This window comes from Spermophilus citellus (genome assembly GCF_964194105.1).
Source record: "Spermophilus citellus genome assembly, chromosome: 3".
In the NCBI taxonomy this organism is placed as follows: domain Eukaryota; kingdom Metazoa; phylum Chordata; class Mammalia; order Rodentia; family Sciuridae; genus Spermophilus; species Spermophilus citellus.
This window is the reverse complement of record NC_138184.1, coordinates 181988422-182013854: the sequence shown is the minus strand read 5'-3', so window position 1 is coordinate 182013854 and position 25433 is coordinate 181988422. Positions and strand designations below refer to the sequence as shown.

The 25433-nt window shown below is 36.0% G+C and overlaps 1 protein-coding gene and 1 long non-coding RNA gene across 2 annotated transcripts in view; one reads left to right on the top strand and one right to left on the bottom strand.

Annotated features, from left to right (window-relative positions):
- The window catches only part of LOC308645155, a 321762-nt gene that overhangs the window by 207629 nt on the left and 88700 nt on the right, over nucleotides 1-25433 (top strand). The gene's annotated exons all lie outside the window — the stretch shown is intronic.
- IQUB (IQ motif and ubiquitin domain containing) overlaps nucleotides 23083-25433 on the bottom strand; it is a gene marked incomplete at both ends in the record, with an annotated part of 64595 nt that continues 62244 nt past the window's right edge. Inside the window, one exon of the mRNA XM_081287763.1 lies at nucleotides 23083-23265. Within this exon, the coding sequence (XP_081143889.1) occupies nucleotides 23083-23265 (183 nt within the window). The remainder of the gene's footprint in view (nucleotides 23266-25433) is intronic.

The following is a 25433-nucleotide window of genomic DNA, read 5'->3' as shown; positions in this document are numbered from 1 at the left end:
TCAAAGGGAAGTTATAATTCAATCTAATATTCATATCCACATAAAAAGCAGTTATCACTAAGAGGTTTTAAAAGTTCTAAGTATGCTCACTCAGTGATTAATTTCCTATTTTGTTCATTGTGTTTTTCTTTCTCCCAATACTTGACTGGTTTTTGTATCTTTCTTTTTCTTTTTTCCTCCCTCTTCATCTCTTTCCCTCTTTCCTTTTGTCTTTCTTGACTCCTCTGATTGTACAATGGATTTACAATCTCAAATGTCTTCAGAGATTAGAATTTTTATACAAGATGAACCAAGGGCAGCAACAATATGGAAAAGAAGGACAAAGTAAGCAGTCTTCAGCCAGAGGAATGCATGGTCCAGGGGCAAGGAGGGCACAGGAGGACTTTCAGGACATGCAAGGACACCAATAGTGGCACAGATGTGAGGTGTCCCTCACAAGTTCATGTGTGAGACAAAGCAAGAATTGTTCAGAGGTGAAATGGTTGGACTATGAATTGTAATCTGATTAATGGATTAATCCATTGGTATGGATTAACTGGGTGGTGACAGTAGGCAGGTAAGGAGTAAGCAGAGGAGGTGAGTCACTGGTGGTATAACTTTGTGGTTTGTATTTTGTCCCTGGTGAATGCAGCGTTCTCTCTCTCTCTCTCTCTCTCTCTCTCTCTCTCTCTCTCTCTCTCTCTCTCTCTCTCTCTCTCTCTCTCTCCTTCTTGTAGCCATGTCCTAAGCTGCTTTCCTCTGCTATGCCCTTCCATGATGTTCTGCCTCACTTTGGGCCTAGAGCTGTGGAGTCAACTGTCTGTACATTAAGACCTCTGAAGCCATGAGCCAAAATGAACTTTTCTTGGCCTACATTATTCTTGTCATGTTTTTTGGTTACAACAATGAAAAATCTAACTGAAATATTTTAAAAGTAATGAATTTCCCATACTTGGGATGTATTTTTACATTATTTTCCAGCACCAACTGGATTCTATTTCCCATTTCTTTTTTCACAGTACTTTGTCTTAACATAAGTCATACCCTTAGCCATTAGAAATCTGTGAAATATCTTTCCAGGGGATAACAATGTCCACAATAAAAAAAAAAATAAGGAAAATTACAAATGCTTTTATAAGGGAACCTCCTTTGAAGAGTATAAAAAAAAGGCAGTTTAATCCCATCTTAATTAAAACAACGTGTGTTCCTCTGTCTTGTATCCATTTGAGGCAAGAATGGAGAAATTGGGTATTTTGGAGCTTGTATTAGAGTTCTCTAGAGGAACAGAATCAACAGGAAGTATAATTATAAATAGGGGATTTATCGGGTTGGCCTACACGATCAGAAGCTGGATAGTCCACCGTGGCCATCTTCAGGCTGAAGAGCTGGAAGAACCAGTAGCTAAGCAGTCCAAGAAGCAGAAGCCCCAGAACAAGAGGGATCAATGGTCCTACCCTATTCCCATACCGAAGGCTTCTAGAGAATCACTGACTGAATCCGCTTTGGAAGAGTAAAGAAGTGAGAGTTTGATATCCTCAGACAATCGCAGCAGCAATCAAGAACCCATTCAAGAAGAATCTTGAGATTGCATCTGCTGCTGCTTCCTTGTTTTTCCAACTTTTATTCCATCCAAGCCATCATCCTGTTGGACTGTACTGTCCACGCTTAGGGAGAGTCTCCATTTCACTTGGCTATCCTATATGCCATTCATTCCTAGACACATCCTCAGTGACACACCCATAAACCTCTTAATCTTCTGTATTTCTTAATCGAATCAAGTTGAGAATTCAAATTAACCATTATAGAGCTTGTTAGGATGATTCAAAATCATATGTATTACAGATCAGTTAATAAGAGTGGTGATTTTCCTTTCATAATTTTGATCTCCATGTCCTTAAACTATCAGCAAATAATTAATTATTTAGGAAAGTGTAAGCTAAGAAAATAGATAATAAGAAAATACATAAAGGATGAAATGAATTTCTAAGAATCTGAGCATTTCTTTTCTATTTTTTCTCAATATTCATCTCCAGAGTGTTTAGTTAGAATGGAAAGAACCTCCAAATACCAAAGAAGATCACGTCTTTCTAATCACAACAACAAAACCTTCAAGTGTAAATTTAATGTGAAATCATTGAAGATTGTTATTAAATCACAGAAGGTAATACAATTAAGAACCTATTATATAAAAGTACATATGGAAATATACATAGTCACATACATTTAATGTGTGTTGTAAATAAACTGAAGTTTTAATGCCAAGAATGTTTTTCTTATTTCATCTTATGTTTATTATTATTCTATCAACAATACAAAAAATACTAGTAGCTACTGAATCAATTTTTTAGAGTGTATACTTCTTTCATTTATTAACAAATAGGAAAATTTTAAGCATCACATCTAGTGAAATTAATGGAGCTATTTATGACTTTTCATGAATAATTTTTTTAATTATTCCCAAAAGCTGAACATCACAGTTTAATATATGCACATACACTGATTTACCCAAGAAATACTTTGCCTTTTAGCATGCTCTTTGCCTCATGAATAAATTATATTTTAGTTACCCATGAATACATTATTAAAAATTAAGTAACGAGTAATAACATATACATTTATTATTGTTTTTATAATCTCCCCAAATATAAATTTATTAGTTAACATTAGTATTAATTATATTAGTTCTAGTATTATTATAAACTTACATTTACTATTTTCAGGAATATTTTATGAAATACTGTCCATAATTTATCTTGGGCACTTTTAGTAAATTCTGGAAAGTCATATTGCCATGTTCATGTAAATTGAAAAGGGAAGCTAGACTGCTCTGACAGAAACAAAGTCTAATTTGGCTGATTGTGTTGACTGTAAGCTTGGCTTTTCAAAATCACATCATCTGGCAGACATTACGAGTCAATTTGTGCTAGTTTGAGTCTTCCAAGAAGCACATGGCAAGACAGAATCAGATGTACAAAAGATTTATTAAGAGGAGAAACACCAATGGAGGAGAAAGAGGAAGGATCGGGAGATTGGGCCACACTGCAGGTCGGATACATGTGGAAGGGGAAGAATGGGAGAGGAAGAGTCTCTGGCAGCAATTCAATTCTGAGAAAGTTTTGGCTAGAACAATGGGGAGCCCTGAGCCAGCATTGTCTATCAGAGGAATCTCATGCCCACAGAACTGGACCAGCATTACCAAAATTTCCATTGCCTGGGTGTAACCTGAGGAAGTGTCCCTGAATATAAAGCCTGTGGTGGATGCATAAAGCAGCGACTAGACTATCAGCTGGCCCCACAGAAGGAGACCTACTGGTATGTTCCATAGCTGTGGCAAACTGAGTAAGTTAAATTTATAATCTGTACTTTTAAGTTTTGAGAGGAATACATTGAAGATATGTAATAAGATTAAAAAGAAACATTGTTAACCAAAACATTGAAACAACAAAAAGTCTTTTAAAATGAACAATATATTAATTTGTACATACTTCTCTGGGTATATTGTACCAAAGGTCATTTGATAGATCCTACTATTTCTCAGGATTGGGGAAATAAATTGCTATAATGACTGAGTAATAAATCCTTCTGTGGGACAGATGGTTTTCTGTTCTTTGCCTTAAACAAAATTTTAACATAATCTAATTGAGTTATCACTAGGTAATGTAAATTAAAATAATTTTTTAAGGTAGACACTATGATTTTTAACAAGAGTTTAGGGAATGGAATGACATAGTCAAAAACTTGACATTCTAGTTTATATGTATGTTTTGTTGCAGAGAAATATGACATCTGATCAATAAAAAATTCCAAATAGAAATATATACCAGTATAAAATTTTGTAAGGGAAATAGAATTGAGAAAATGCATCACGTACACATCACATTATTGAAAAGGAATTCATTTAAGTGGATAAAGAATATCAAATCATGGTTGTTATCAGTTTTCTCTTGGAGATTTTGAGAACTGGAAAGAGCATCAAATTCACTGTTGCAAAAAAGAAAAATCTAAATGTCAAATTAATAGGTTTTCTTTAACCAATCAGACAACTAACTGAAGGCAGAGGAAAAATGACTGATCTGAAATCTTTGGATAGACAGGCACGTGAAAGAAGCATTTTCTTAACAAGGGCAGCCACCATCAGACACAATGGAACCAGTAAAAAGGGTCACCTAAAGTTTTTTAGACAATTACAAGATGAGTGTCAGCTATTAAAACAATGTGAAGTTGCTGATGCATGAGGTTTCCCAGTCTTTTGTCTCCTGATGCCTGTAACTCCATGAGCCTGGCATGACACTCTTAAAAGTGATTGCTAAGAATTGTTTGGGAGACAGGATCAGCAGCCACTACTGAAACTCCACCCAGTTGTCTTCCTGGGTGATGTCCTATCATCTGCAGGGGAAGGAAAAACAACACACAAACCCATATTCCTCTGAGCATTTATGCAGCAGGAGGAGTAGAAGATGGGGAGGAAAGTTCTCTCTTTGTGGAAGGGTCAGGAATACCACTAGACTGAGCACCACAGCTGAAGGAGAGCAAAAAACCCCTTCAAAACCCATGTCTCTGAGACCTCAGGTCACATAGTCTACCAGAGTCAGGTGCTTAGTCAGAACAGGCCTTTCTCACCTCCACCACCAGGCTAACAAGTGTCAAATTAAAACAATAGCTGAATACCACAAAGATGGCTGGGGGGGAGACAGGAGGAGGAGGAGGAGGAGGAGGAGGAGGAGGAGGAGAGGAGGAGGAGAGATGGAGGAGGAGGAGGAGAGATGGTGGAGGAGGAGGAGAAGAAGAAAGGATTCTCTCCAGGGTTCAATGACAGGGAATTCCCAAAATCTAGGAGGAGAAGACAAGGAGCAAATAACCTCTAGGTAAGTAGCCCACACCCTTATCTCCACAGGAGTTAGAAGCCTGTGGTACACTAAGGGTGACCACACAATAAGCCTCAGATACTATCCATAATACTTCAGTATCTGTCCACCTACATAAGATGCCCAGCATTCAACAAAAAGGCCTGTGAGGCAGATGAAAAGGTAAACAAAGCACACACTCAAGAGAAGAGGCAACTGGGAGAAGATATAAATGTTGCAACTATCAGGCAGGAAATTTAAAATAAGTATAGTTTATATGTTAAAAACTATAATCGACAAGGTGGATAATATATAATGTCAGATTGGTAACTTTAGAAAATAAATGGGAACTTTAAGAAAGAATCAAATGGAAACACAAGAAATACAGAATACAGTAACAGGGATAAAAGAAATTATTTCAATTGGCTTAACAGTAGACTTAACATAGCTAGGGAAATAATTAGTGATTTTGAAGATAGGTCAATAGAAATCACCTAAACAAAAAGTTCAGCAAGAAAAAAAAATTGAGGGTAAAAGCAGAATCAAGCATTCAAGAACTGTGGGGCCATATTAAGTGGTCTAACATAGACATAGTTATAATATCAGAGAGTTGTATAAAAGAAATATTTAAAGAAATAATGTCAATAATTTTCCAAAATGAAGGGCAGACATCAAACCAACCAATCCAAGAACCTCAGAAAACACATGATTTAAAATCAAAACAAATAAAACTAAGATGAAATATCATCTATCTCATACATAAGGTTATGGCACTGTAAAAGAATTCCATAGACTGAATGGCTTTAATAGGAGAAATTTGTTTTCTCACAATTCTGGAGAGGCTAGGAAGTCCAAGATCACCCTGCCAGAGCTCCAGTGTCTCCTCTTCTTTTTAAGGAACTCATCAGCACTATTGGATTAAGGCTCCATCCTTATGGCCTCATTTAATTGCCTCCTTCTGGGCCACTTCTCCAAATACAGTCACATTGTGATTAGGAATTCTACATAATTACAGGGGGGTATAATTCAGTCCATAGCATTCTACTCTAGACACCCTCAATTCATGTCCTTATCATATGTTATCATGATAGTCCTCAAAGTCTTAACTTATTCCAGCATCAACTCTTAAGTCTAAAGTCTCATCTGAATATCATCTAAATCAGATATGGGTAAGAGTCCAAGTATGATTCATCCTGAGGCAAAATTCCCCTCTGACTGTGAATCTGTGAATCCAGACAACTTATGTGCTTTCCAAAACCCAATGATGGGCCAGGTGTAGAAAAAACACTCTCATTCCAAAAGAGAGAAATAGAAAAAGAGGAAGAGGCGATGGTCACAAGTAAGTCTAAAACTAGCAAGGCAAACTCCATTCAGTCCTAAAGCTAAAGAGGAAGAATCCTGGTGTGATGTCCCTCCTCCCTGGCCCAGCCTCTAACATTCACGTTTCTACCAGCGTTCTAACATCCATATTTCTATTTCTTCATGGCTAACTTCACTTTATCTAACATGTACCTCAAAGCTCTTCCAGCCTCCATCTATCAGCTAGTTCCAAAGCTACTTCCACATTTTCAGGTATTTATTACAATAGGATCCTATTCTGGGTACCAAGGTTTGTATTAATCAGATTACATAAAAAGATATAGATATATAGATATAGAGAGATAAACATAGATAAGAGGGGGGAGAGAGAGAGAGAGAGAGAGAGAGAGAGAGAGAGAGAGAGAGAAGAGAGAAAAAAATGTAAGGAATTGGCTCACACAATTTTGGAAGCTGACAAGTCCCTGGATCCATGGTTGACAAGCTGGAGAACCAGAGGAGCTGATGCTGTAGTTCTAGTCCTGAAAATGCCAAAATGCATAAGATCCAGAAAGAGGCAATATTTCCCTTTGAGTCTGAAGGCAGGAAAAAAATTGATGTCCCTGCCTAAGATGGTCAGGCTGGTGCAATCCTTAGCAAGAAGAATGAAGCAGGAGGCTTCACAATACCAGACCTTTAACTATACTCCAGAGCCATAGTAATAAAAATGGCATGGTATTGGTACCAAAACAGACATGAAGACCAATGGAACAGAATAGAAGACACAGAGACAAACCCACATAAATACAGTTATCTAGACAAAGGCACCGAAAACGTACATTGGAGAAAAGATAACCTCTTCAACAAATGATGCTGGGAAAACTTGAAGTTTATATATGCAACAAATGAAATTAAATCACTATCTGGCACTATGCACAAAACACAACTCGACTTGGATCAAGGACCTAGGAATTAGATCAGAGACACTGTGCCTAATATAAGAAAAAGTAGGTCCAAATCTTCATCATATTGGATTAGGTCCTGACTTCCTTAACCAGACTCCTAAAGTGCAAGAAATAAAATCAAGAATCAATAAATGGGATGGATTCAAACTAAAAAGCTTCTTCTCACCAAAGGAAACAATCATTAACGTGGAGAGAGAGCACACAGAGTGGGAGAACATCTTTACTACATACACATCAGATAGAGCACTGATTTCCAGGATATATAAAGAATTCAGAAAACTTAACATACACACAAAAAAATAATAATAATAACCCAATCAATAAATGGACTAAGGAATCAGCCTTTTTGTTCCATGTAGGACCACTACTGACTGGATGAGGCCCACCCACACTGGGGAGGGCAATCTGCTTTAGCAGATTTACTTCAAATGTTAATCTCATGCAGAAATAACCTCTGGTGGTGGATATATGACTCTGGGCTTTTGTCAAAACTGTACACTGCAAAGTAAGTATTACTGTATGTCAAGTTTATAAAAATCAACCAGGGTGTTAGAGGAACCCAAGAAGGAACACAGACTATACGACAAAGGAATGTAACCTATTGCAAATTAATAACATAACTGTGCTCCAGATGTTGAGGAAACAAAGAGCTGAAGTATATAAATGTTAAAATAGTGTGTTAAGGAGATATTTTAAGGCTAAAGGCAAATCAACCTGCATACACTGTAATTAATACCTACTTCTCATGAGGTATAGGTTAGCAATTCTGCATCTAAGGTATAGTAAATTTGAACAAATAAATATATTTTGTAGATAATGGGAGCCAGGTGTCTATCAGCAAAAGAAGTTACAAATAGCAGATGAGAAATGGAATGCTGTGATGCTGGACTGCAATCTAAGATACCAATAAAAACTCAGACATATGTTAATATATAGAATCATAAACCTATAGAAGTGTGTATATGAAAGAGTAAACATGCATCCATCTTCTGGCTCTGTTCTCTGTGAGGGTCCAGGAGCAGTAACATTCCAGCAACAAGCAGAACTAGCTCTCAGATCTTGGATTAATAATACCATTATTGAATAAAAATAACCAAGGCTTCTTGGGGAATTGGTTGACTCCAGGACTGGGAAACAGAAAATATTACGAGTCTGAAGCATTTTGTGACAACAGAAAATAAAGATGCAGAAGGAGAACAAGAAAGAAAAAGTGATGTTGAGGACATGCAGAAAGGACATCACAGGAGGGCAACATATAGTAACTCCTGATAATCAAAACTGGAACAATTTGAGTAAAAATAATAATAAATAAATATCCATTAGTTCATACTCATATGGTGAATAATAAATGTTACAATCAGAATTGCTCCGTGGCATTGCTTCTCCGGACCTGTGAACTGTGGCTGTTCTCCCCTTCCTGGGAAGTGCTGGGAAGTGAGAATGCAGACCATTTGACGGGCTGTAATTTTGTTTCCTGCCTGGGACCAACTTCCCAGGGAAATGACTGATCTTTTCCAATATGTATAGAATTTTCTGAGGCACATTTAGCCTCTCCCAAAACTCAGCATCAGAATAATTCAGAGAACTGGAGAGGGGAAAATAGGAGGGGAAAAAAAGGCAGTAATCTTTGAAGGTTTTGATATTAAATTTTAAAACATTCCTTGTCTGGATGAACAGACTTCTAAAATGAATTTACCCTAAGTAAACTGTCTTCTTTCAGTAGTTTTTAAAACCTAATAAAGCCAGTCAATGTGATACCCTCATAAATTATCTTAGAGGAAGTCATTTTATGCCCAAATTAAATTATGTATTACACATATAATTGCATATGAATAAAAACCTGCTTCATATTTTCCTTCTCAAGATGCACCTTTAGTTTATATGTGAATCTGAGGAATGTAGTGCAGAGTCAGATAAATAAAAGATATGTAGCTGGCATTATAGAAAACTAGAGTCTTTAAAGTAAAAGAAATAGGTTATTTTGCATTTTCTATAAAACAAAATTATATTGAATATAAAACATAGTTATTGAATATAATAGCTAAATCACTGCCTAGAGGAAAACATTTTTTCCTTCTTTTTCATTACTGGGAATGAGCTCAGAGCCTTGTGCATGCTAGGCAAGCACTCCACCACTGAGCTATATCCCAGCCCTTTAGATTTTATTTGGAAACAATATCTAGCTAAGTTACCTAGGCTGATCCTGAGCTTATGATCCTCCTGCTTCAGCATCCCAAGTAGCCCATGTTATAGGCATGTGCCCAACCATGCCCAGCTTTAGAGGAAAATTTGGATTGTGAAATGCTTATGTAAAAAAGGGGGGAAAGGTTTCAAATTGATCAAGTTTCTATTTGAAGGAACTAGGAAAATATAGCCAAATTAATCTGAAATAAGTAGAGAGAAGCAAGAAATTATAAAAAGAAGAAGAGAAATCAATGAGAAAAATAATAAACAATAGAAAAAAATTAAACCAGAAGTTTATTCTTTTTTTTATTTTATTTTATTATTTTTTTTTGGATTGCAAATATTTTAATTCACAGAACTCAAGGAGGGGGTGGACATGAGGACTGGGGTAGTGTGGCAGCCACCCCCTCCCTTCATCCAGGCCTTCTCCAGCCCCTGACCCCCCTAAGTGGCAACAGCATCCTAAGACATGCAGTGGTGTGCTAGTACCATACACGACAAAGTGAATAGGCTGGCAACATGGCCGGCTGGTCGGGGTTGGTGCCCTGCTGGCTCCTCCAAGTCTCAGGCTCTGTTTATTCTTTGAGAATTTTTTTAAAAAGGAATTTATCTAGGAAGATAAATTCCTTGATCAACAACAAAAAAGAGAAAACAATTATTGATATTAGAAATAAAAGAGTTATATCACTAAAAATCCTATCTATAGAGAGAGGATTAAAATGAAGTATTATGAATAACTTTGTGCCAATAAATTTAACTGAAGTGAAATGGAAATTTCATAAAACACAATCACTAAAACTGACACAAGAAGAATAGAAAATCTGAATAGCTCAATGTTTATAAAATAACCCTAATTTGTTTCTTTCCTAATTTGTAGAAAACTACCAAAAACAGCTGATGGAATTTTCTGTGTGTATGTGTGTGTGTGTGTGTGTGTGTGTGTGTGCGCGCGCGCACACATGTGCATGCTGGGATTTGACGCAGGGCCTCAAGCTTAGCATCCACTCTACCACTAAGCTACATGCCCAACCCCTGTCTGATGAAATTTTAAAAGACCTAAATAAGTACACCAAATTCTGGGAGCGGAAGACCTAGTCAGTACTCTAAATTAACCTACAGAGTCAAGAAACTCCAGTCCCAAATCTCAGTAGGGTATTTTTTACAGTAATTGATGAGTCAATTCTAAAAGTGACATAGAAGTGCAAAGGATCAAGAATAGCCAGTGTAATCTTGGAAAAGAAGAATGAAGTCAGAGCTCTTACTATCTGATTTTAAAACTTAATATAAAGCTCCACTAACCAAGGCAACTAGATTAATGGAACCAAAGAGAGTTTATGAAACTAATCACCATATATATGGTTAGTTGAATTTTAATAAAGTCACCAAGATAACAAATTGTCAAAAATTCTTTTTGACAAATTATGCTAGAACAACTGAATATCCACAAATCAAAAAAGAAACTTTAATCTCTACAAAGCAAGGAGAAGGAAACATTTTTTTCAACCTTGGAGAAGGCAACATTTTCTCAGAGAGCACAAAAAACATTGACTATGAAAAAAATAATTGATCATTCAGAACTGAGTAAGTAAAAACTGCTACTTATGAAAATAGCCATTAATAATGTTAAGCAGAATGCCATAGACTGGGAAAATGTGTCAATAATAATGTATCTGAATAAGGATCTATATTAAGAATATCTGAAGATCAATTACACCTCAAGAAAATAAGGATCTATATTAAGAATATCTGTAGATCAATTACACCTCAAGAATAAACACTTAAAAATAAAAATTCCAACAAAAGGCATAAGATGGTTAACATGAACATAAAGAGTTGCTCTACATCATTAATCATGAAACTAAAAGTACAAGGAGATGCTACTTCACATTCACTAAAATGACTAAAATCAAAAGCACCTGCACCCCAACTGCTGGTGAGGATGAAAAACAAATAAAATTACCATAGATTGTTGGTGTAAAATAATCCAACTTTTTGGAAAACTTTTAATACTTTCTTGTAAAGTTAAAGATACACTTATATTATGATCAGCAAATCCACTTCTGGGTATTAATAGAAAATAAAGTACAGTACATGATTGGAAAAGTAAATTCATAGAAGCTTATTTATAATCCAAATTGGGGGGGAATCATTCAATAGTAACCATCTACTAATACATGTAACAACATCAGAGAATTTTGAAAATATTATATTAAACAAAAGAATCCAGGCATCAAAGAGTCCTCTGCAAAAATCAAAAACTGGCAATGATAATCTTTGATGATGAAAATCAGAATGGTGATTGTCTCTGGTGTGTGGGAATTTGTGGTAAGCAGTCTTAAAAGAACTTTCTAAAACAATATCAATGTTTTGTTTCTTGATCACCATATTGGTTATACTCATAATAAATACATATGCATGTATAATCCATTGAATAATACATGTAGGATCTAAGTAGTTCCTGGTAAATAAATTTTATCTGAACAATAAAATGATATAATAAGATGTACAATTCCTTTATGTATACCTCAACCACTGCAAATAAAAATCACAACAGTAGGCATGTTAGAGAATTTAGGATCCTTTTTATGAGTGTCTTGTCATTTTCAAATTTGTATCTTAGAAAATATTACTCTTATTAAAAGAATAATACTTTACTATTTTCCTATTTCTTATTCAAATTATCTTTACCAGTGTATTAATGTTTTAAAATTCAAATATTATTATGATTTGTCAAATACTTGAGGCTGTTTTCCTTCTCCACACTTCATGGAAAGAGCCTAACCAATATATGATATTTTAGCTACATAATAAAATTTTCCACAAAGAGCTATTCAAAAAGAGTGTGTAAAAATGGTTGAAAAGGCATGTTCATAGGAATTAGGTAAAATAATAATGTAATTTAAGAGCTGGAAAAAACAGCAGATATTAAATTTGTTTTAAAAATAGTTAATATCTCTGGAATTTTCTCCAAAGAAAACTAATTACAAAAATATATTGTTAATATCAAGCAATCAGGCTTTTGTTTAGCAAGTAAGAATTCCTTATCTTTATTCTAAGCAACTTAAAAAGTGTTTTTTTTTTTCCCCAACTCATGAACTCTTTCCTCACTACTTACTCTGTTCAATAGAGATCAAATAGTTTCTTACAAAGAGAAAATTCCAGTTGGTTTGATTCATGTCAAATTAAGGATAGGTACAGAAAATAGAGTTATCATAATATATAATGTTTATTGATTCTAATAATTGATATGTTTAAACTTCCACATTGTTATAGAATATTTCTAAAATAATAAAGCCTTAAAAGTTTAAGACCACATTACAGTTCTTTGTTTTGTGGCCAAATGAGTCTCCTGAAGTTTGAGAGAATTACTGGCTTTGCAAATTAGAAAAGAGAGAATTAGCAAGTTGCTGTCTTCCTAAAAGTGCCCAGCTGCCTCTAATTTGGGAAAGATAAATAAATACAGGTTACAAAGACCACTGGAAGCTACCAACAGAGGCATTAGCAGGAAGCCAAGCAGAATGGGAGGAGACAGACTGAATAATCCATTTGCAGATAAAGCTCTTGTGAAGCAGAGAGTTTTTTCTGAGGAAGTGTCATAGAAAGGTCGCAATATCCTCTTGGATACTTGTAAATTGCATAATTGTGAAGTATTGGCAGAAGCTGTTCACATTTGATATACCTGGAAACTTCATCTCTATAAAGCAGAGGTTTTTCTTTTTCAATAATTTTCATACACAATAAAGGGTACAGTAAGGTAAGAGGTGATACTTGAGTGAAATTAGGATAGGAGGGCTACAAATCCCCACAAGGCTATGTCATTATTCTGAAGTTAATAACCACATATGCCACTAAGAAAGTGACCAGTCATTGATGGGTAAATCCACATGAGTCTCCCACCAATATACTGCATATAAAATAATAAAAGAAATAAAATTACACTTTCTTAAAAAGCAATTTAAATAAGCAAACATTACTTATGCAAGAGACATCAGGCACTTCCAATGTCCCATGTAGTTTGCATGTATACTCTAATTCCTCACAATCCTGCTGCTGAAATATGACCAATGTGACATTATAGAAGAACAGGCACAGAAAGACTGCAATTATTTGTCATCCAGTATACCTGGATTTCTGGAGAATATGGGTAGTAATTTGCTTGTAATTGCAGCTCCAAGGCATCATGCCGAGTTCATATTACACTCATGAAATATATTTTGAGTAAATGAGTAAATGAATGCATGAGGCATAATTGAGCTAACTTTGAAAAATGCACAGGATTAGAATAGGTAGAAGCAAGAGAGTGAAGTTAGAAAAGAATACTAGGGAGAAAGTCCAGTATATGAAAATTCATATAACAAAGAGAAATGGGTTTATAAGTACAGATGATTGCAATCATTTGAAGTTTATTAGGAAAGAATAATTCAATCTCCTTCTTTCATTACTTGTGCTTATACCTAATTCAATTCACAAATCCAATACTGACATGAAATATCAAACTCCAGTAAGTTACTTTGTTGGAGAGCCAGAAAAATAGAGAACTTGTAACTTGTGCAAAACTTTTATACTCTATTCAAGACTGATTTGCTTCTGCATCCCGCATCTTTATATTCACACATGTCACTTGAGTCATCAATAATCAAACCTTTCTAAATTCAGTTTTGATATGCTCTGCATTTGTTTTGACATGATATAAAATGCAAATTCTCTAGAATATGAGAACAATCACTCTGAGCGTGTATATGTTGGGTTTGTATTTTAATTTGGCTTTGAGTGTGGGAGTGAAGAAATTCAAATTCATTTTTTGTTTCACAAACATCTTGGAACAGCTGTCCACAAGATGCTATGAAAAGATGACATGGATTCTGTCATTATGACAAACTGTTCATATTCGAAAGTTTCATGGTGTAGTATGTATATCCTTTTCTGATAAATGTACAACATTTATGTAATTGTTTCCTTCTGAACAATCAAGATTGAAAAATTGAGTGTCTGCTTTTTAAATCAATATTCACTGATAACATTTTAATATTTTATTTGTATTATATAGGTGTAGTACTACAATGTTTTAAATCTGTAGTGAATTATATTTAAGTTGTTAAAAGGAGTATCAGTATTGTTTTCAAGCCAAGATCATCCAATATATTATTTTCCTGACTAATCTCTTTTTCATGTCTTCTTCTCAAAGTCACATTTAAATATATATGATGTATGATAGTGTAGGTCCCAACTCATACTTTGTTTATTGTGGAATGATGTACTGTCCTATCTATAGGCATCTCTGGGATCCAGTAAAGCATCAAGGTATATTGCATCTAATAGGACATCATAGCACGCTACCTGGGTGGGATACCATTTGGATTTGCTAGGAATTCTGACTTATGAAATATGATTACTACAAAATAATCTGAAAACAAAAAATGTGAAAATGTTCTATTTTGATCAGATATCGGTAGATGTCAACCTTTGGAACATAGAAATTATAACCTGTTGTTTTAGGAAATCACAGTAACTTAACAATTTAAGTCTCTAAAGAATACTTGGTAAGTCTCAAGGTGCAATTCAGTGGAAACATTACTGTGCTCCTTGGAGTACTTTTTCCTTTGGACATTAAGACTTCCAAGTCGGGGGCTGGGGATGTGGCTCAAGCGGTAACGCGCTCGCCTGGCATGCATGCGGCCCAGGTTCGATCCTCAGCACCACATACCAACAAAGATGTTGTGTCCGCCAAGAACTAAAAATAAATATTAAAAATTCTCTCTCTCTCTCTCTCTCTCTCTCTCTCTCTCTCTCTCTCTCTCTCTCTCTCCCCTCTCTCACTCTCTCTTAAAAAAAAAAAAAAAAAAAAAGACTTCCAAGTCGATTGAGCCCATTGTTGAAGGGATGGGAAGTGGTAACTCTGTATGTAGGATTTGTGTGCAATAGTGAAAGAGGCCACTCTCAGCTTTACCCTTTTGTTCCCAGCCCTGTGCTGTGAAGACAGGATAGACAATGATGTCCATCAGCCAGCTTTACCCATATTCTGTGTGTGAGTGACACAGCACCACATATCAGCCAAGGATTTCACGCATGTAGTGCATCTGGTAGGACAGCACTCCAACTCTTGAGTGTTATTATTCAGGTGGTGCCACAACAGATCCTTGAGTAGGCCATTTCTTTTCAATTTATCAAGTCAGATATTTCTGAGTGAGAGGGGACATTGTAAGATCAGTATGTTTTGTGAAGATGAACTCACTCCCCCACTTCCTTTTCTAGGAAGGAAAGTACCACATACTATATCTCATACTATAAGTGTCACATACTATATTCTCTGGGAAGGTAATATAGTGTGTGATGCCATAGTGATGAGTTAGGTTTTCTGAAGGTTAATGAGTGACTGTGTGGACAAACACTAAAAGCAGATAAGACAAATCCATATGCTGTTAAGTATCCATCTTCATGAGAACAAATTTCTGTTCACTCTATAATGAAAAGCATTAAATATAATGAAACAGCCACTGGATGAACTGCTGGTTTCTCTGTGGAATATTATCATCTTGTGGTCTATTATTTCCTTGTGCTATTGGTAGATCAGGCATGCAATGGTGATGATAGGCAAGTGAGCCTTGGTGAGGAAAAATCTGAGTTATTAAGTCTATATATATGCTCCATCCACATCGGGACTCTCCCTTAGTAAATGGGTCCACTGAGCATGCACCAGCAAAGTCAGCAAAAGAAGCTGACATCCATCACAGGAAGAATCATTTTGTTCACTTAATTAGTGATCATCTCCTCAGTAGTGAATACTCCTGGAGCACAGTGGACAGGGTGTGTCTACCCACATGTCTCCCCAGTACTGCTTGTCCCCAATTTTCTAATAGTCTTTCTATATCTCTTGTAAGTTGATCAACTTTTCAGCCACTATCATGGAACTATGTAGATCTATACTACCAAACATCTCCTATTCCCCCCCAAAAAGGAAACCAGCCAGGCATGGTGGTGCATGCCTGTAATCCCAGCAGCTCAGGAGGCTGAAGAAGGAGGATCGTAAGTCCAAAGCCAGCCTCAGCCTCAGTAACTTAGCAAGGCCCTAAGCAACTTGGCAAGACCCTAACTCAAAATAAATTTTTAAAAAAAGGGCTGGGGCTGGGGCTCAGTGGTTGAGCACCCCTGAATTAAAAAAAAAAAAAAAAACCAGGAAGAAGAAGGTAACCAGATACCAGATATATCACCTGAGATTTATTTACTGAAGGGCATCTAGGTTGCTTCCACAGTTTAGCTATTGTGAATTGTGCTGCTATAAACACTGATGGCTGTGATAAATGATGTTCTTACCTTTTCTCCCAAATTATGAGATTCGTGGTTCCAACAGCTATTGAATCTATCATTAGTTATGTTATTTACTTCTCAAATTCAGTCACAGTCTGCCTGAATTCTATTATCTAAAGGATGAATTTTAAATTTAGTATGCATGAATTTATATATTAAGTAGTAATGAGAAGAGAAACATAAAATGATTAGTATATACATATAACAAGCAAAGAGAAAACAAACAAAGCTACCAAAGTCCTCATTTCTATAATTGGTTCCAAAGTTTTAGTTGGATTAGTCAACCAAAGCTGGTCAGAATTCTTTACCTCCTGTCAGAACCCAAATCTTCACTTCTGAAAGGTCAAGTCCTCATTCACCTTGCCTTATTTGATTGCTGTAGCTCTCGATTAACCTTTACCTTGGGACAAAGAAGTTTTCAAAGGCCCCCAAAGAATACTGAGTTCCATACATAATTCTTTATATCCACACTGTGTAGTATCCACTTGATTTCTTCCTAGAAATTGAAATTCATCGCTCTAGTCAGTGTGGCGGGTTTCTCAATTCTCTCACAGGACTTGTCTCCCACCCTCTAGCATGCACATCTTACTAAGACTTGAAGACTGCTTGCTACTTCAAGCTTACTAGGCTCAATATATAAATAGCACCCAAGTATTCACCAGCATGATATTCTGCATGACAGCAAAACAACCAGGGTTTCTCTGGATTACAATGGAGAACCAGAGAGTTGAGAAACCTGAGGTAAGGCAATAAAGCCTCAATGCTATCTCTGATTTGTGAATCTAAATAAATGTGATTTTGTTAATAGAAAACAGTATATTGGTAGGTATATGTAAATAGCTGGAAAGGTATTGCCTTGCTCCAATAAAGATGCCACACCTGTGACATAGCTGCGATTGGTATCATCATCTGATTAACTTTACACTATGCCACAGCCTTCCTTTAAGACCTGATTAGGATTGACACCAGCCTAAGGCACAGCTAAATGGGAATATGGTGGGAATCATTACCTCTCCAGTATTTGGTGGCATCTGTTCCCTCATGAATGCTGTTATTATTTTGGTTTATCCTTTCTGTGAGAGGAAGAGATTTAAGTAGTTTCAAGGGCTTTTCCCCCCTACTATTATAATAGGAACCCTCACACATGAGTCACAAAATGTATGGCAATACTGTCAGTAAAAAAAAAAAAAAAAAATATATATATATATACATTTCCCACCTTATTTTCTTGGATTGGGGAAATAAACATAAGATAAGTCAATGGTCATCATGCACCCATTACTGAATGTATTTAAACCAAGAACTGATCTATCCACCAGATATCACACACCCCTACTCTGTCCAGCAGGCCATAGGATGTCTTGAATCTCTGGAGATCAGAGTCATTTCAAAGCCAGTATCTAAGAACACTCATAAGGTCTGGGTATTTACCTTTCCCCAGGGCACTGTCCCCTGGTAAAATATACTGAAGGTGGCCTGTAGGAACATTCACCATAAACATCTAAAAGTGTGCTGAAGCCAACCTCTCCCTCCATACAGAAGCTCTGGGTCTGTGAAGTGGTTTAAGTCTGAGAATTCTGCATAGATTATGATTCCCCACTTCAACACCCAGAGGCAGAGACTGGGACAATGAAGCCAAAGAAGCAGGCAACAGTGAGAGCCATCAGAAGCTGTTAGACACAAGGGAAGGATCTAAGGAGCGGGGAAACATAGCTCTGCCAACACCTTGATTTCAGACTGCTGGCCCCTAAAACTGTGAGAAAATACATTTCTGTTATTTTAAGCTAAGTTCATCACAACTTGTTATAATGACCCTAGGAAACGAATACAGTAGCTCATTTCCTTCCTATAGATCTGATCATCAATATTATAAATTATCATTGTGATAAATTCCTAGAGGATCAAACCACTCTGTCTCCTGGGCATTTCTTTTTGGTTTTAGGGTGGTAAGAGCACTTAAAATCTACCTTCTTAACATTGTTTTTAGTGCACAATAAATACAGCATTGTTGTCTGCAGACACATATCTGCACAGCGTATCTCTGGAACTTACTCATCTTGCATAAATGAAATTTTATATCCATTGATTAGCACCTTCAGTTTGCCTCTTCCCCACCAGCTGGCAGCACCCACACTTCTGTTCTTTGCTTCTTTAATTATTTCAGATTCCTCATATAAATGGACCCTTCGGTCTTTGTCCTGTCTGGTTGACTTATTTCACTTAGCATATGTTCTCAAGGTTCATCCATATTATCAACTATTGCAAGATTTCTTTTTCTAAGGCTCAATAGTATTTCACTGTATATGTGTACAATTTTTTAAAATGTGTTCATTCATTGATAAACATTCACATTGTTTCCTTATTTTGGCATGTGAATAATGTTACAGTGAACCTGAGAGTGAGTGCCAAAATTTCTTTAAAATCCAAATTTCAAGTTATTTTTTATAAACACCCAGAAATTGGACTGTTGGATCATATGGTAGTTCTACTTTCAATTTTTGAAGAAACTTCCCAATGTTTCCATCAAAACTGCATCATTCTGCATTCCCACAAGTAGGATGCAAGGGTTCCAATTTCTGTAAAACCATCACTGATATTTGTTGTATTTTAAATTTTTTGTCCCTAGGACACTTCTTATAACTCAACTTACTTTTTCTCTTACAGTTAAGCTTCACCCCCAAACCCCCAACTTCCCTATCACATTATTCCTACTAAATCAGATTATCAAATTCAAATTTCAGTATGCCTATTGTCATCTTAAGACTACGGGGACCGGCCATCACAGAGATTTTCAATGACACTGGTAATCCACTCACCAAGGCATTTCTTGAACTTCATGCCTCAATAAGATATTTCTACAAAGTGTCTGGGAAGGTTTCACATGAAAGATCCACACTCCAACCATGCATCATTTTCCTGAGCTTTTATGTTTTCTAGGGAATTTCTGGCATCTCAAGCTCATTAGGTTAGGCCACTTTTGACACTCTAGGCTACTATAGCCTTGGCTCAGACTGCTCACATATATCTGAGGGATATATGGACAACATCTTTGTTGGGGGTGGGGTATAATAAAAATATGTAGCATGTGGTAGTGCCATGGTTACCTAAATTACCACCAGCAGTGGCACAGTATGGGGTGCAGATGGAGAATAAAGCACAAGGAGATCAAATACTTCAAGCACATAGTCACTTTGATGACAAAGACTGTGGCAAGGAATGAGTCTTTCTTACCTTAAAGGAGACTCAAAAAGAAAAGGATAAGTTGAAAGTTTTGAATGGTCATTTTAAGGCCCTGATTTAAAAAAAAAAAATCAGAATGTCTTTGAAACAACTACAAAGAAATTCCTTATTTTCTGTATATGTAGGGCAGATGTGACTGACGATTAAGTCGAGAGACTGACTGTAAGGTTTACAGAGCTGTTCTGTCAATTAAATCTGCACTCCTAACAGATCTCATTCTACATTAAGGATACGGATGAGGAAGATCAAAGTGTGGCCTCATATGAATTAACTGTACACTGAAGAGCTCTAACATCTTGGCATTTCTTATCAAGAGTCAGGAGAGTAAGTATAAGAGTATATCCCTAAGGATATTAGACTAAAAATAATAAAGTAAGAGATTATGTCAAGCCAAATATATGTTCTTACCTAGAATTCAGAACTTAACATATAGGCTTGAGGCCCAGAAAATTGCTGAATATGTAGTCTAGCCCTCAAACACTGGATCTCCTTCCTTGTGCTCTGTTCTCCATCTGCACCCCATGCTGTGCACCGATGATAATTTGAGTAACCATGTTGCTGACACATGCTGCGTTATGTTATTATCGTTATCCCCCACCAGCAAGGAGGACGCCCATATGTTCCTCAAATGTGTGAGGAATCCAAGCCGAGGATTCCATTTTAAGGCTGGTCTCTTGGGATCAATTTCTGCTTTAGTCAGGATCCACCAGGAACCAATTGGTATACTCAGGCTATTTTGTTTGAGAAGCATGTTAATAACAAGACTGTTTACAAAGGAGAAGACATTATTTAAGGAAACCAGCAAGAAAAAGTAAACTAGCTACAAAAAGAAAGACACTCACTTGTGAACTAAAGGAGAAAAGGGAAAGAATGATTTCCAGAATCCAAAGTTGAAGTGAGGGAGGGATGATCACCCAACTGGAGCCATGGCTTGGGCAGAGGAAAGCAGCCACCAATGAAAGAACAAGAAACAGATGGGAAATAAATACCCACCCTCTGTCTTTCTCTCAGGCCTCAAATCACCTTTTCAGCCCTGTCAATTTTACTCCAGACTTCTGTTCCTACATTGCTGTCGGCAGCTTCACCAGTGGGTCAATAGGGGAATTCCTAAATTCTTTATTTACCCCTATCTATCTCCCCCTTGCTACCTTCCCAGCCCTTACTTCTCAGAGCTGTCAAATTCTCACTGTCTTGTGGGAAAATCTGGTTACTTGTGTTCCAGTGTAAACTTGCATATGTCTGTGTTAAATTGTTGTCATTTTATCAGTGACCAAAATGTCCCCAATCTATTATGGCATTTGCTGGTAAAGGGACAGAGCAGGAGAATATCATGCTAAGCAAAATAAGCCAATCCCAAAGAACCAAAGGCTGAATGTTTTCTCTGATATGCAGCTGCTAATTCACAATGGGGGGGTAGGGAAAATAGAGGTACTTTGGATTAGACAGAGGGAAATGGAGGGAGGGGAGAGGGATTGGAGTAGGAAGGATAACAGAATGAATCATACATTATTACCCTATGTGTGCATATGATTACATGACCAGTGTAATTCTACCTCATATACAACTAGAAGATGAGAAGTTATACTCCGTTTATGTATGATGTGTCAAAATGCATCCATGTATAATTAATTAGAACAATTTTTTTTTAAATGTCCCCAATCTAGTCCCCTCTGTAATATGTTGTTTAGAAAGTTCCCAGAATGTCTGGATTGTGTACAAAAATGACAAGTGTTATATCACTTTCCTCTCAGATGTTCAGTTCCTTAACAATGGTAATGCAAGGTGCTTTTGCTAAGAAAAAGTGTAGACATCCTAGAAAATGTGTTGTGAAAATGTTATCAAATATGCATACAGAATGAAATTCTTGATCACTTAACTTAAAAGAACAGCTTCATTAATTGCTGATTAGAATTGGGAGGAAATTTTACATTTTTCTATAATTGTGAGTGAAATGCTGCTGTTTGAATTATAGACCTTCATTTTTAGTTCCCTCTCTGTGTTGATAATTTCTCTCCATCCTCCACCTTGCTCTTTGTCCTGAAGCCATATGACTTCTGACCACTCCTCTTTCAGCTTTCCCCTTGGGTTCTGCTTATGGAAAACCCAAGCACACTGGAGGAAGGGAAATGTGAAATGGGGTGGGTTTTTTTTTTCTTCTTTCTCCATGAGATCACCCAAAGCTGGCAGTGCCATGGATAGCCTGTCACTGGTCCTCTCCAAAGCCTTCTTTGCACTCTTTTCTTTCTGAGTTCCCAGGTTTCCCCCGCTGGGGTTCCTTTGAGAGAAGAGGTAGATTCTGCACACCTCAAACTGGACCTGGGTTCTGACACTATTTCCCTATACTCCACCCACATTTTATAATTTTTTTATTATTTTTTTTTTTTTTTAGTTTTCAGCAGACACAACATCTTTGTTGGTATGTGGTGCTGAGGATCGAACCCGGGCGGCACGCATGCCAGGCGAGCGCGCTACCACTTGAGCCACATCCCCAGCCCTCTTCTGAAGTGATGGTATTTTAAATGTGCCATCTCTTTCTTGTTAAGACTGATATACAACTTTGCATATACCACTGAGTCCTGACAAACATGTGGTCCAGGTCATTCTTCTGGGCTGTTGTGTCTGACTCGATCGCATCTATTCTCGCCAAAGAGTTTCACCATTGCCCCATGGGGAATTATTTTTCTCATAAAATAGTAGCTCCACTATTTGCCTTGTTTACAAAATTAAATGCAGGTTCTTGTGTCTGTGTTTACAAATAGTTTTAGTTTTTTTACTGGGATTTTAAGAAAGAAGATAAAAGTAGATATTAAAAGACAAAGATAGAATTCCCATATTGAAATACAGTCTTTCATCCTACTTATAGAGTTTCAAGAAAGAGAATTCTCTGACTACTCTCCTATAATTATATTTTGTCTTAAATAGATTATTTGCATTAAATGTCAGGCCTTGTTTTTGTTTGGATGTTGTATTTTAACTATAAAGCATTTACATTTTTTTTTTAAATTTAGCGTGAAAAAATTTAAAACTAAAGGTTCTCTTTAAACTATACATTTCAGTAACAAAATCACAGTTCAGTTTAAAACTAATGCCTAACAAAGAAACATTTATAGAGATGTTTTCTCTTCACACAATTTATCATACTATGAAAAACAAAATATAATTAAAATTAATAAAAAGATAAAATTCCATTTCCATATCATGCAACTACTGTATTACTCTCTTAGCAGTGGATGAAAAGGTTTGTCATCAAATAAGTATTTCTGGATCCTCTAAGAATGAGGCCCATTGACTTTTATAATTTTAGGTGATGTATCAGTATAATATTTTTTTCTGATCTCATTAAATTCTCCATGATCAAGTATATAGGAAGCCAATGCTGGAATCTGAGAAAAGTAGTTCTTAGCCAGGATATGTTTGTGTTTGATCTTGTGGATAAATACTTGTCCATATTCCTGAAAAGAAATGAAAATTAAATTCTATTAAAAGTCACCACAGATATATGTCATCAGGCAAAAACGCTGTGTCTCAGTGTCTTTATTTAAAAGTTCATTATCCACAGAATACAGGTTTGTTGCCTGTTTTCTCTTACTTTGTGTTATCTTTCAGGGCTCAGTCTATGATGTTTCAAACTAGAAGCCTTCCCTGAGTCTTCTCCTGGCCTCTCAAGTCCAAACCACTGAAAGTTACCTATTTAATATTCATTCTCTTTTCCATTTATAGGTACAGGCTTAGTTTTATATAGGGTTAGATGTTCCCAACTTTCTGGTCTTTATTCAAGCTAGGAATTGCCATGTAACAAGTAACAAATTTATATTTACACATACACACACACACACACACACAGTTTAGCTACAGAAAAGTTTTTTGAAGAGATTTTTAAGAATGGGAAGACTCACGTATTAAGCATATTTAGTCCTTGACCATACTTGGGGTCAGATATAATGTAATTTATGCCAATTTATGACTTAAGAATCCACAAGCATGAGAATGAAAACCCAAAGGTTGAAGCTGGCTGAGGGAAATCAGAAGGCCTGAGTTTCCAAGAGCCCTGTGGAGCTACCACACTGGCCTGGGACTGCCAACCTCTGACCTTGCTACATAAAGGAAACTAGACTCACATTTGACAAGTCATGATAAATGGCCCATTCTCATGTTGGGGTTAAGCCTGAAAGCATCCAAAACAATGATGAATCACATTCATTATATTTCTGCATTTTTCTCTAAGCACCTTGCATAATATTTAATACATTCAAAAGTAAATCCTGGTGGGCTGGCATTGTAGCTCAGTGGTGGATCTCTTGCCTAGCATGTGTAAGGCATTGGGTTCGATCCTCAGCACCACATATAAATATAATAAAGATACTGTGTCCATCTACAACTAAAAATGTTTTTTAAAGGTAAATTCTGATTAAATTAATAAACTTCATCTATTCTCTTTATTACTCTTATTCTCTTTTCAACCAATCACCTGTACATTACTTTCTGAAAGTAAGAAATTCTCCCACTAAAAATCTCTTTATAGGGTCAAATCTAAGGTAAAGTCAGCCCTGGGGGAAAAGGGCCAATGGATTTGGTATTCATTTTTCTTAATTGGTTCTTTTTAGTTATACATGACAATTAATGGCTAGTATTTTTACAGAAAGTTTTATACAGAAATATCCTAGCTTTTTTAAAAGTTTCCTCTTTACAGAAAAATTTAGTAGATAAATACTTGTCCTTGGCACTAATCTAATTTTGTTCCAACGTTTGTCCGTATTTCATCCAAGGAAAACTAAAACATTTCTGTGTTGCTAGGTTAATGTATATGTGTATAAAATCTTGCAGATTCCAAAGTATCCTTACAAATCTAAAAATTAAAAAAGATGAGCCAAGTATATTAGGGTATATGCATTCAAGGAAATATTAAGTTACTCTTTAAAAATAATATAATATGGAAAGTAACCCACTATCTATTGTTAAGCCAACCCAAAAAAATCAAGTTACACATCAATTTTTACATTAAATAAATGAAACTATATATACATACTTTAAGTTAAAAGTATGTGTAAATATATGTGTATATATACATATATGTAGGCATATATATGTGCACACAAATATACTTGCACATAGACACTTCTAGAAAGATTTCATTAAATTGTATATAAGAAATATAAGTTTTCTATGGAATGTGCATATAGGGATGGGTGGATATCAGGAGACTTTTATTCTTTATATTATTTTAACCTGTTCATATACTTAAGCCAATAATGCATTGTCCTTCTTACAATTAAAAATAAAATACACCAAAAAATTTTAAAATACTGTCATTTTACATACATAGTTACTACCCAAGTTGATTCATGCACAACACTAAGCTGAGAGCTTTAAACAGTAGGCTATTCAATTCTTTCCTGTGATGAGATAACATTATCTCCTTTTTATAGATGAGAAAACTGGGGCATCAAGACATTAGCAACCTTCCCCAAACCTAACTCATAAAGGAGATGCCAGAATTCAAAGACAGGGCTGCTTTCGTTCTTTTTACAGATTCCACATTTTTAGCTAATCTAAAAATTCATGAAGCAAAGAGGGCAGGTTGTTAGTGAAAAAGCTAGGGAAGAACTGGGTCAGGACTGCT